The sequence below is a fragment of the Manihot esculenta genome, chromosome 3 (assembly GCF_001659605.2).
Source record: "Manihot esculenta cultivar AM560-2 chromosome 3, M.esculenta_v8, whole genome shotgun sequence".
Classification (NCBI taxonomy): Eukaryota; Viridiplantae; Streptophyta; class Magnoliopsida; order Malpighiales; family Euphorbiaceae; genus Manihot; species Manihot esculenta.
In genome coordinates this window covers 31028476-31040197 of record NC_035163.2, presented here as the reverse complement: position 1 = coordinate 31040197, position 11722 = coordinate 31028476, and the positions used below count along the sequence as shown (strand labels likewise).

General features: G+C 33.0%; 3 protein-coding genes across 4 annotated transcripts; 2 read left to right on the top strand and 1 right to left on the bottom strand.

Annotated features, from left to right (window-relative positions):
• The first annotated feature begins 988 nt into the window (after positions 1-988).
• Positions 989-4960, top strand: LOC110610258 (lipase). Of its 2 annotated transcripts, XM_021750097.2 has the most exons (12): positions 989-1160; positions 1266-1338; positions 1814-1882; positions 2082-2173; positions 2320-2385; positions 2472-2519; positions 2642-2709; positions 3243-3315; positions 3405-3566; positions 3719-3913; positions 4200-4288; positions 4460-4960. In XM_021750097.2, exons 2-12 carry the CDS (start codon positions 1269-1271, stop codon positions 4671-4673), a joined length of 1146 nt encoding a protein of 381 aa, XP_021605789.1. In that variant the 5' UTR covers positions 989-1160; positions 1266-1268; the 3' UTR covers positions 4674-4960. The 2 variants fall into 2 exon arrangements, with proteins under 2 accessions (XP_021605789.1, XP_021605790.1); XM_021750098.2 differs by lacking the exon at positions 1814-1882 and having other exon boundaries at positions 990-1160.
• Positions 4961-5454: 494 nt separating this feature from the next.
• On the bottom strand, positions 5455-6982 carry LOC110611695. Its single transcript, XM_021752082.2, has 3 exons — positions 6219-6982; positions 6055-6101; positions 5455-5948 (listed from the first exon to the last, which is right to left on the bottom strand). The coding sequence occupies exons 1-3, from the start codon at positions 6730-6732 to the stop codon at positions 5904-5906; spliced, it is 606 nt and encodes a 201-aa protein (XP_021607774.2). The 5' UTR covers positions 6733-6982; the 3' UTR covers positions 5455-5903.
• Positions 6983-8749: 1767 nt separating this feature from the next.
• On the top strand, positions 8750-11619 carry LOC110610849 (E3 ubiquitin-protein ligase MIEL1). Its single transcript, XM_021750924.2, has 12 exons — positions 8750-8958; positions 9040-9127; positions 9421-9477; positions 9613-9645; positions 9743-9820; positions 10017-10060; positions 10164-10204; positions 10375-10457; positions 10543-10634; positions 10718-10787; positions 10938-10979; positions 11209-11619. The coding sequence occupies exons 1-12, from the start codon at positions 8903-8905 to the stop codon at positions 11332-11334; spliced, it is 810 nt and encodes a 269-aa protein (XP_021606616.1). The 5' UTR covers positions 8750-8902; the 3' UTR covers positions 11335-11619.
• Positions 11620-11722: the final 103 nt, after the last annotated feature.

Genomic DNA, 11722 nt, shown 5'->3' with positions numbered 1-11722 from the left:
TATGATTTAAGACATTTTGTATATATATTCAAATAAAAATAAATATAAATAAAATTAAGAATACAAAATGTACAGATCATTTATAATTAGCTGTTTTTAAATTTTTATACAAAATGCAATTAAATATATATTTTATGTAGTTTTTATTAGAAGGAATTTTTTTTGGGAGGGGGAAAATTAACTACAAATTTTAACAATCGAATGCTCTATGAATTTGCACAAAAATTATAATAATTAATTTCTATCTACCGTGCTTAGTTTAGCTTAAATAATTCAATGATTTAAGGTGAACTTTTGATGGGATAATCAAATTTAAATTTACATTATGCCAACCATCCAATCCAATAGTAAATAAAGAGAATTCTCTTATATTTAAAATTGAAATCCATAAATATAATTTAAATACACTATTAATTTAGAATTTTTTATTTTGGATTTTAACTTAATTATTATTTTACAAAATATTAAATTAAAAATACAAATATCTATTACGATTTGCCAGCTTTTTATGTCATACAGGAGATTTCAAATTCTAAATATGAAAAAATTAATTCAACTGTAATTATCAATTTAATTATAATTTTTTTTATAATTAATTGAATTTTGGTACGAAACGCAAACGCAAACGCAAACCCAAATTTGACTTTGTTCACCCACATAAATTTCAAAGGCTAGGGGCCCCAGATGACCCGGCCGGTACGTAACGGGCAATCCCAGTGAAAAAATCCAAAATTACCGTCGAAACGGATAGAATATCCGAATATTAATAAATAAAAAAAGACAAAAAAAAAAAAGAAAAAAGAACGAGGCGGTAATGGTAATACGCGATCCACCTAATCAAACTCCCAGGTTAAATTACCAATTAACCAACAGAAAAACCAACTTTTACTACGAATACCCTCATAGAAACAAACCCTTTGACAAAATAAGGGATGGCAATATAGTCAATCAATTAAGCCAGCAAAGTCCCTTACTTTCATTTCCCATCCATTATTTTTTGTCTCCTGTTTCACCGTATCAATTACAGGAGCTCTTTCTACTGATATCGAGAGGACTTGAAAGAGACCGTAGAAAATCCAAACGGTCGCCGGAGGACGATATAGTCCGTCCATCATATCGCTGCTCCGAGATCGCCGTGCTTGAAGTAGCGGGATACAAAGGTCCTATTTCTTTATTTGTTTTATGCATAATTTATTAGATTAGGAATCGGACTAATTGTGTTTTATTTTGAGTAATTAATTGATTATAAATGTTCATGGATGCAGAATATGGAGCGCAGAAGGCGTTTGATATTGGCAATTTTTGTTGCTTTTCTATTTGCTTTGTCTTCTGCGAGAGGTAATGTTTCAAAAAACATTATCCTCTTGGTTTATTTTTTTGTATGAGATAATTGCACAAGTTTAGCTTTGCGAAATATGAAAAAGCTGCTTGGAATACTATACTTTAGATTCAATTTATAGGGCTTATCAGTGGCATTTTGAATTCATGGCTTTGCCATGTTAGGTGCTAACATTTTCTGAGAGGACGGTTTTTTCTTATTTTTACCCATAATACGAGGATTCATAGCTTTTGATTATGATGGCTTTTTGACGGAGGGAACGTGATAAATGAGGTTTTGAATATATATGCGGGTGATAACATTTTCTGATCGGATGGACTTTCTTTTTTTTTTTTTTTACCCATAATATGAGGATTGATAGCTTTTTGTTATGATGGATTTTTTATGAAGGAACGTGATAAATGAGGTTTTGAATACATAGATTATGTTATGGGTGGGTAGTTAGGACATCAGAATGATTGTGTTTTTTTGCAGGAAAGCTTGAGAGCTGGAAAAGGTTGCGGTTCATTCAACATCTTTTCTGCCGGGGAAAGTTTATGAAGAGTTATGTGATTTTAGAGATTTAGTAGATTTTATAATGGGCGGAATTTCTCTTATATGGGATGCTTGTATATAATATGTGCCTGAGTGCAAGGATAACATGTACTCCCTGTGAAGCATAATGGGATTGTGGATGGCTTTCTTAAAATTCTAGTTTGAAATTTTGAAATGAAATCTTACAAGATTTTGTTCTCTGTTGCAGAACTTAAGGTGAAGCACAGGCCCAAGGACATAAATAATCTCCCCATTTACAATCACACTCTCGCTACAATATTAGTGGAATATGCTTCTGCTGTAAGTTCCTTTAAGCACTGAATCAAAACCATGATTTTTGTCATGGCCTCTTAAGTTCTTGTTTAATCACAATGTGATATAAATTTTTATGTCGTGGAAAGTTTCCGTGGACTTCTCAAGAGCTGACATGAGCTTTGAACTGGCAGGTTTATATGTCAGATTTGTCAGAACTGTTTACTTGGACTTGCTCAAGATGTGATGATTTAACTGAGGTAATTTGATTGATATAATAGGTTGTGCTTTCAATTAGGCTTTCATTCTGATTAACTGGTCATAGTAAACATTTGAATGGGAACAGGGATTTGAGATTATTGAGCTGATTGTGGACATTCAGCACTGCCTACAGGTGCATATCTCCTGGCATTTTTTCCTTGTGTTAGTTAAAAGTATACACACTTCTTTAGATCTTCTATTAGTTTTCTTGTCCTTCCCATTGACTGACTTCTGTATTGCTATTATATCTGATAGGCATTTGTTGGTGTGGCAAAGAATCTTAATGCTGTAGTTATTGCATTTCGAGGAACTCAGGAACACAGGTATGCAAATAGCATTCATTTTATTGTGCTTACAGTACTTAGGTTTTTAAGCTACCTGTAAAAGGAGATTACTCACAGTTCAAATGGCTTTCCAAGTTGGCTCTTCTTTTTTTTTAATAAAAAAAAGATGGAAAGGAATAGAGAATTTTCTGGTTGGGGCTGGGATTTTTTTTTTGGAGGGCAGCAGCGGGGGCGGCTTGGGATGGTGTTGGGAAGAAGAAGATGTCAAAGCACAGTGAACATCCAAAATATTTTTTGCACTTGTGCACTCACATGTTTTACACGCCTATATATGTTTACATGTGCACATGTTTGTAGATTTTAGAAAAATTCTCCTGCTTGATTGGTTAATGGTGCATAAAATTTTATGCAAAATAGTAAGGGTTACACGCGTTTGACCTTCAAAACTGAGAGTATATGATAACCAAATGCAAGTCTTGTTGTCCGATCATCATCATTTAATGCAGAGATGATCTTATTTTGTAAAATTTCCTTGTTGATGGTTTCCTAATGGATTAATTACATTTCTTCAGCATACAGAATTGGGTTGAAGACTTATTCTGGAAACAGCTTGATCTAAACTATCCTGGCATGCCTGATGCAATGGTGTGTATTACGGAAATTTTTTGTTTGCTGACAATAAGTTGTGTTTCTTGGTTAATAATTGCAATCTTTACTCCATTGCACTGTTTCAGGTGCATCATGGATTTTATAATGCTTATCATAACACAACAGTGCGCCCTGGAATTCTAAATGCTGTAAAAAGAGCACAAGATTATTATGGAGATCTTGACATCATTGTGACAGGGCATTCAATGGGAGGGGCTATGGCTGCCTTTTGTGGACTTGATCTAACTGTAATAAAATCTATAATTTTCTTTATACTATTCAAATCACATCTTTCTCTAGTTTATGGCTTTCTTCCATGACTTACTATTGTAGCTTGTCATGCTTGCTTATTTTTTTTATACATAGAAGTCATTTTGAATAAATGTTGATTTATTCTCAGGTCAACCATAAAGCCAAAAATGTGATGGTTATGACATTTGGACAGCCTCGTATTGGCAATGCAGCTTTTGCATCTTACTATAGTCAACTTGTGCCAAATACAATAAGAGTAACAAATGACCATGATATGGTGCCGCATTTGCCTCCATACTACAGCTACTTCCCCCAGAAGACATACCATCACTTCCCAAGAGAGGTAATCTTTTCAGGCTTAGATGAATGATTGATGACAAAGACATAGCAGTACACCATCACTTGCGATGTCTTCATGCCCTGAAATTTTGGATTAAGATATTATGATATGCATATTTGAAATACTTATCCACTTTAATCCTGCCACACCTACTGTTACATTCTCATGTGGAATTTATTTGGGAATCATTTCCTAAGACTTCAACATGCATAGAAGTCTTTTTTTTTATGTGTTCCTTTTTTTTTTTTTTGAACTTATAAAATTGCCATATCCTTTCTTTTGTTTGCAGGTGTGGCTGTATAATATTGGACTTGGAAGTTTGGTCTACAGAGTAGAGAAGGTCTGTGATGTTACTGGTGAAGACCCTACCTGTAGCAGGTGAGTCTTTCCCTTTGTGTTACTGTGATAACATAAAACATTGAACTAGGTTTAAATTCATTCAAGTAAGATATTAAGAAATTCTTGGAAATGTACATTTGAAAGCACCTGATTGCATAAAAAATGTGACGATTCTCAAGATTAATATATTACCTTGTGTTATTTTTGCAGGTCAGTAAGTGGGACCAGTATATCAGATCATTTAAATTATTACGGTGTCGAGTTAATGGGAGAGACATGGCGATCTTGCGGAATTGTGATGGATCCACTTGTAAAGGAATATGGCAAAACAGATCTTAAAGGAAATTTTGCATTGTCCAAAGAACCTGCTATGCCTATTCTTAAACTAAAAACAGAGGCGAATGATGGAGGCAGCCGTGTATAGAATATTATTTGGGTGAGGGCAAGATTTCTCATGTTGATTTTCTCACAACCGCTCAAATATTCATTCTCTGTTTGGTACCTTTGCTTGGAGGTTTGGATGGAGAATGCTGTTCTGTATAGGGAGGAAATGTGTATATAGAAACAAACTGACTCTCGTACATGTTCAGCCTTGTAATATTAATACAAATACCTATTGTTTTAACCATCTTTAAGGAGGTATTTCCACATACGCTGTTGTAAATTCTGTAATCTGTGCATTGTTGAAGTGATCATTTTATTTCGAATTCCCTTCCGGACTTGCAGATGATGTTGGATATTACTCGTTGATGTAAGCCATTTAAGCGTTCTCCACTTCTCCTGGACTATCCTATGCCTCATCGTTTATCTATTTCGAAGTTTTCTCCCACCAATTTTAATATATTTGTATTTGGATTATGGATTTAAATACATTGATATAGCATTTTGTCTGGGGAGTTGAAAAAATGTAAATTTAAGATAGATTTAAATACTTAAAAGAGGTAAAGATTTGAAATGATAATGGTGAGCTAGTTTTAGTTTGGTTTGGTCTAATGGTTAAAAGATAGTCATTTGGTCTCTAAAGTTTGAATCCTTATATCCCAAAATATATCCCTCCCTACAAATGATAATGGTGATTGTTATTTGAAATTCATATTTAATTTAACAAAAATTTTTTATGAAACATTAACCTCTGCTGTAAGTTTAAATTTTAAATTTTTTTATTAGTCAAACAAAATATTTTGCTTTCAAATTCTAATTTTTAACTTCCATATTTGAAATCTAAATTTTAAATCAAAATCTATGAATTCAAAATTCAATAAGCATAGTGTGTTCTTTTTAATCTGTTAGGTCTATTACTGCTTTTAAATAATCCCATAACACTTTTCAGTCGAACCGAGTTGTAGATTTCATTTTTGTATCGCTCACACTATAATCCCCATTTTCAGATTTCAAATAACCTTGGAGGAAATTTCAAGAACTGATGGAAGTGGCAGAGATCGACCGGAAACTGTAGAAGGTAAAGGTATGGACTGTAGCTGGAATTGGAAATTTACATGAAATATATAGACCTTTGGAGTAAACGTGATTACGCTGTAAATCATATAATGAAAAGACAAGAAAAAGCTAAAATAAATATTGTTTCTTTATTTCTGAGCCCATACGAACGATGTACAAGGACATGCATGACAAGCTTATCATTCTAACATTTCCTTCAGGTTTTCTTCAGATCCTTGTTTGATAAAACTGCCAACTTCTCCTGCATAAATAATGCTAGGTTTAGCTCTTTGAATTACTTTTACTCAAAATTCTCACAATAAGAGCATGCGATATCTTATGTTTAAGTTGATTAAGTACTCGAATACCTCGTCTGTGTTCTGTTTCTTCTCTTCTTTTGCAATTGCATTCTCTCCTGTGTACATAAACTTATCAAGTTCAGAATACAAGAAAAGAGGAAGAAGAAAAGCTATCTCCTTAGAAATGCATAGGAGGGTGAAAGAAATTCTTGAGGGTAAGTAAGTTTACAAACCATTTTGTGTTTCCTCGTTATTAGATTCAATAATATCACTGAACAAGCTCTCCTTTTCGGGGACAAGGCTTGGAGAGAAATGTTTCCTTGATGAAAAGAATCGATTTGGCGACTCCTTTGAAATCAATCTCCCTGGTTCTTGGCCTTCAAAACCAAAACCATCTTCTTCCTTCAACTCTTTATCTTCATCAGTTATGTCCTTCACTTCAGCGACATCTCCTGAGCATTTGTTCACATTTTGGCTTTCTTCTTTCTGGGTAGTTTCGTTGACAGTTTTTATGTCTTTGATTTTCCTGCTGCTTCCGGCGTCAGATTTCTTGAGAGTTACGGTGTTTCCTGTGGCAACAGCATGTTTAGATTCTCGACAACCCATTTCTGCAAAACTTGAAAAGGAAAAAGATTGCATGGACAATGCAGAGAATTCACTTGCTTTCTTATCAAGGGAAGACAGATTCTTGCCTGTGTGTCTTTCGTTAATTCTGTTTGGAAAAAGGAAGGCGAAGGCGCCCTGCATGAGGTGGAATTTGATGTCTCAGCAGTTTTTTCCGTTGTGCATTGGCGGCTGAGATGAACATGTAGGGATAATGGTTTATTTTTAGGCATCGCATATAACAGGAAATGAACAAACTTTGAGCTATGAGAGGTAAGTTATTTATATGCAATAACAAGATTTTCTTAAAAAGGAAAAAGAAAACGGTCCAATATCATAAAATAGCTCATCTAAACAAAATCTAAATTAAAAATGTCTAGAAATTTTCTCATGTTTCTCTCTAGAAGCCATGGGTGACAGTTCTCGATTTCCTTTTATCGGAGGAGGTTCAGTCGTTGGGCTGTCTCTTCCACCCGTTCCATTCGTCTTAGTTTTGTTTTGAGAAAATAATAATTAATATAATAAATATTAATTACGTCTCAATCGATAGTCTTTTTTGACGATCATATAAATTTATAATAGAAAAATACTTTAAATTTATAATATAAAAATATTTTTTTTAAAGCTAGATTATTAATTATATTAAAAAAATTTTATAAGTAAATATTATTCTAAACAGAGACGATCATACTTAATAAATTCTCTAACTAAAATATCAGCAGTTAGAATGGCATGACGACGAGTTCATCTAACTTTTAAAGTCTAACAAACACTTATAATCATTCAAAATCAAATATAATTTATAAATATTTAAATGCGGAGACCCAAGAGATTAAATCATTTATAAACAGTACATAAAAATACAACCATTAAAAGGTAAAAATTTCGTCGCAAAGAGCAAACAGTGACGAAAAGTTAAGACTTTTATTTCTATAAAAAATAAAACGTTCGGCTTGTAACTAGTATCTAAATCTTTCAATGCATTAATTGTCCGAGTATTGTCGAGTTCTCAGCAGTTCCAATACAGAATGATCATTGTTTTCGGCTATCCCGACTTTTGACGGGATTAGCCGCTTCACTGTTACCCATCAAATTAACATTCGCAGATGTGTGGTTAGAGGTATTCTATTGAAAGAAAGGAAAACCTGTAGTATCATCATCCTGTTGAAAGAAAGGAAAATCAACATTATTAAAAAATCGAAACAGATATTTTTTTTGCCTCTAATTCCATAATAGATACCGCTCTAAAGAATACCATAAATCTGCTAAAGAGGACTATATATTTTGAAAATTGATTAGATTGTATGTGAGAAATATTTTTATCATATAGAAATTATAAGTGATGATATTTCTGGATCTCTTAATAGGAAGAACAATATATTCGTCTTCATCTATAGTTAATTGACGCATATTATCTTCCATGGAAAATGAAAAGAAGGGGTTAGATTTAAGAAAAAAGAAAAAATAAGAGTATCGAGACAGAGAGAAATCACGGAGAAAATTTATAATTGAAAAATACTTAAATATGTTTTTAACTTTAAATATTTTAATTAACAATCTATATCAAAATTTATTTTATATTAATAATAATAATAATAATTTATTTATACTTTAGATAAACAGAATTTGAATATTTATATATCTAAAATATAAGATATATAATTATTAATATTATTATAAAAAATGAATATATATATATATAGTTAGTTAGTTGTTGATTAATTCAAAATAATTTGATATATAAGATTTTACTTTATAGGTAAAAAATAGTGATCTTATTAAAATTTATTGTTGCATTTAATAATTTAATATTTCAAATTTTATTTTTATAAAAATATAGTTTTATAATTTTAGTAATAAATTATTTAATTCAAATTGAATATAACTAATATTAATGATAAATCTAATAGGTAAATATTTTGATAACAAAAATAAAAATTTAGAAATTAAATTATTCATATTAAAAACACAATGTATGTTCTATAAATTATATAAAAATATAATGAGTTTTTATTATACTATTAATTTTTTTCTCCAGATTATCAAAACAATAATTAAAAAGAAATCATGAGAAAGGAGTTTTTTTTTCCCCCAGAGATGCAAGATGAGAAAAGGGATTGATTTGGATATAAAAATATTATTTTGATGATGGGTTGCTTTCTTTGTTTATTTGTTTGGAGGATTGCGACAAACCCAAGAAGGAAAGCCCCATTCCTTCCTTCCCAAATCAGCAAAGTGCTTGCCTCACCTTTAGCCTTCCTTGTTATGCGCTCTCTCCGCAAATCTATCTGTTATCCATTTCTCTCCAAACCTAATGGAACCCTCCACCCCATCTAATGGACGCCTTGATTTTGGCAAGATGGGCTATGGGTATTTTTCTTTTGTTTTTCTTCCTCTGTACCTTCTTCAATGGTTGATTTCGTGCTTACTTTATGTTTCTTTTCTTTGTAGATGCGAGCATTACAGGAGAAGATGCAGGATTCGAGCTCCATGCTGCAACGATGCCTTTCCTTGTCGCCATTGTCACAACGAGGCTGCGGTATTATTTTCACTGATTTCCCATCTGCTTTTCCTCATTTAGCTCAAAGCCTTTTCCTTTTTACCTTATCTTGATGTGGGTGATCTTTAATTTCCTTTTATCTTCTTCATTGGAGCATGTTGAGTTTCGTTTCTTATGTTCTGCTTAATCTGTTGTTCGGAAGCACTTATCGATGGATGCTTAAACTGATCTTGGTTTTTGTTACATTGTTATTCCTTTACCTTAATTGCTAGATAATGCCAGGCAATATTCCCTCGTTTTATACCTGATACATCTTTCCTTTGATTCATTAGAGCATGTTGAAGAACCCCAATGATCGGCATGAGCTCAATAGATACGATGTCAAGCAAGTATGTTAATCTAACTCTCTGTGTTTCAGCATTTAATTGTTCTTGAATATGTGTATATACGTATCAACTTTCATAAAATTACTGGGTTATGAATGGGAAATATTGAAATCCATGGGGTTTATATTTATGTTTCAGGTAATATGTTCAGTTTGTGACACAGAGCAGCCGGTGTGTATGCTTCTACATTTGTAATGTAATACTTTCTTGTTCAGATTTTCCCTTTTCTGTTAGTTTTCATCTCAACTCAAATTCACTTGAATTCCAGGTTGCTCAAGTTTGTACCAACTGTGGCGTCAATATGGGGGAATATTTCTGTGGAGTCTGCAAATTCTATGACGATGATGTAATCATACATTCTGATTTTGAATAATCAATATTGATTCTTTGAAAACTTGCTACTTTGCTGTTTCCAATATCTATTTTGTAGCTGGTTGATGCTTGTGAATCTCTCTTATATTGGGTATCACTTTAGTGTGGTACCTTTTGATCCTTGGTTGATATTAGTAATTGATGTTAGCTTTTGGTAATCTATGCTGCAGACAGAGAAAGGACAGTTCCATTGTGATGATTGTGGGATCTGTAGGTAAGTGAATGTAGTTTTGGTTCATTTGTTCTATTTATCTCTCCCCATTTTTGTTGCCAAATGATTCCTGAAATTAATTTCTGTATCTGTAAATGAAAAACAGAGTTGGTGGCCGTGAGAATTATTTTCACTGCAACAAGTGCGGTATGCATTAGCTACCTCATAGTTTTGCTGTTCTTCTTTCAGTTAATTATAATATGATTTATGTTTTCTTAATTATTTAACTCTAGATTTCATCCCTGTATGATTCGTTTAGCTCCTTTTGCCAGAATCCTTTGTATGCTGGCAAGTGACAATGTTTAATTTGTATGCAGGTTCTTGCTACTCAATTAGCCTGCGCGGCAATCATTCATGTGTGGAGAACTCCATGCGCCACCACTGCCCCATATGTTATGAGGTCTGTCTAGTGGTTGCATAATCTTGTGGTGAAGAGAAATTTTGTGTCTATGTACTGATGCCTCCCATAATGTTATATTCTGCAGTACTTGTTTGATTCGCTAAAAGACACTAGTGTAATGAAATGTGGGCACACAATGCATTTTGAATGTTACTGTGAGATGATAAAGCGTGATAAGTTAGCTCTCTTGAACTTGTTCTTTGTTTTTGTGATTCTCAAGTCAAAACTTGATTTTAACTTGAATTGGCATCACCAACCAGATACTGTTGTCCCATATGCTCCAAATCAGTGATTGACATGTCTAAAACCTGGAAGAGAATAGATGAGGAGGTAACGTTATTAATTTAAGCTCACTTGATCTCGGTTGCTTGCCACAGTTAACCTTTCAATACTTTGCATTTCTGTAAAAGTTATTTTGTTGGTTGGATTAAAACAACATTTCCTGTATTAAATGATAACACTGATTTGTTTTCAACTCAGATAGAAGCAACCATCATGCCTGAGGATTACCGCTACAAAAAGGTGCTTGCTTTCATCCTTCTTACAATCTATTTACCTGCTTCTTGAATCTCCCATCTAGTTCAGTTAGGTTATGCTCTATATTTGCTTTAAGTAATGCTGCAGCCCTGATCTAAGAGTCTACTTGTGAGCTACCGTGTTTCTTTGCTTGTGATGTATGATTTTTTGCCAAGATTCATGTGAAGTTTTTGGGGATATTGAAAGACGACTAAAAATCAAAGGTGATTTGCAGGTCTGGATCCTATGTAATGACTGCAATGACACAACAGAAGTCTTCTTCCACATAATTGGTCAGAAATGCAGGCACTGCAAATCATACAACACCCGCACAATTGCACCACCTGTTCTTCCTCAATGATTTTAAAGAGTTATGGTTCTGGGAAAATATCCAGCCACATAAGAGCATTGAGAGCTTGCGTCCTGAGCATAAACCACAGGGGTTCACTTAATTTCAGCTTAAGGTAGTTTCAATGATTATTGCTTATTAAACAGAATTCTGTACCATGACAGTATGTGTCAACTGTAGCATTTGAATACTCTTACCTCCAATTTATAGAATTAAATTACCCAGCCATTTAAGACTCTGGGTTGGTCTGTGTAAACTTTACATATACAGCAATCTACAGGAATGTTGTTTGTTTTCTATGGATTCTCATTGATCGTGTAATATTCCATATCGTTAGAATATGTAAGATAGATATTATATATATGTATATATACTTTTTAAGTATAGACCATCTGATGTT

Coding starts and splice junctions, on each gene's coding strand:
- LOC110610258 (XM_021750097.2), top strand. CDS start 1,269: ATGGAGCGCAGAAGGCGTTTGATATTGGCAATTTTTGTTGCTTTTCTA. Junction 2,520..2,641: donor ACATTCAGCACTGCCTACAG/GTGCATATCTCC, acceptor TATATCTGATAG/GCATTTGTTGGTGTGGCAAA. Junction 2,710..3,242: donor CGAGGAACTCAGGAACACAG/GTATGCAAATAG, acceptor ACATTTCTTCAG/CATACAGAATTGGGTTGAAG.
- LOC110611695 (XM_021752082.2), bottom strand. CDS start 6,732: ATGCAGGGCGCCTTCGCCTTCCTTTTTCCAAACAGAATTAACGAAAGA. Junction 6,102..6,218: donor TAACGAGGAAACACAAAATG/GTTTGTAAACTT, acceptor TTATGTACACAG/GAGAGAATGCAATTGCAAAA. Junction 5,949..6,054: donor AGAAACAGAACACAGACGAG/GTATTCGAGTAC, acceptor TTATTTATGCAG/GAGAAGTTGGCAGTTTTATC.
- LOC110610849 (XM_021750924.2), top strand. CDS start 8,903: ATGGAACCCTCCACCCCATCTAATGGACGCCTTGATTTTGGCAAGATG. Junction 10,788..10,937: donor GGAAGAGAATAGATGAGGAG/GTAACGTTATTA, acceptor TTTTCAACTCAG/ATAGAAGCAACCATCATGCC. Junction 10,980..11,208: donor AGGATTACCGCTACAAAAAG/GTGCTTGCTTTC, acceptor GGTGATTTGCAG/GTCTGGATCCTATGTAATGA.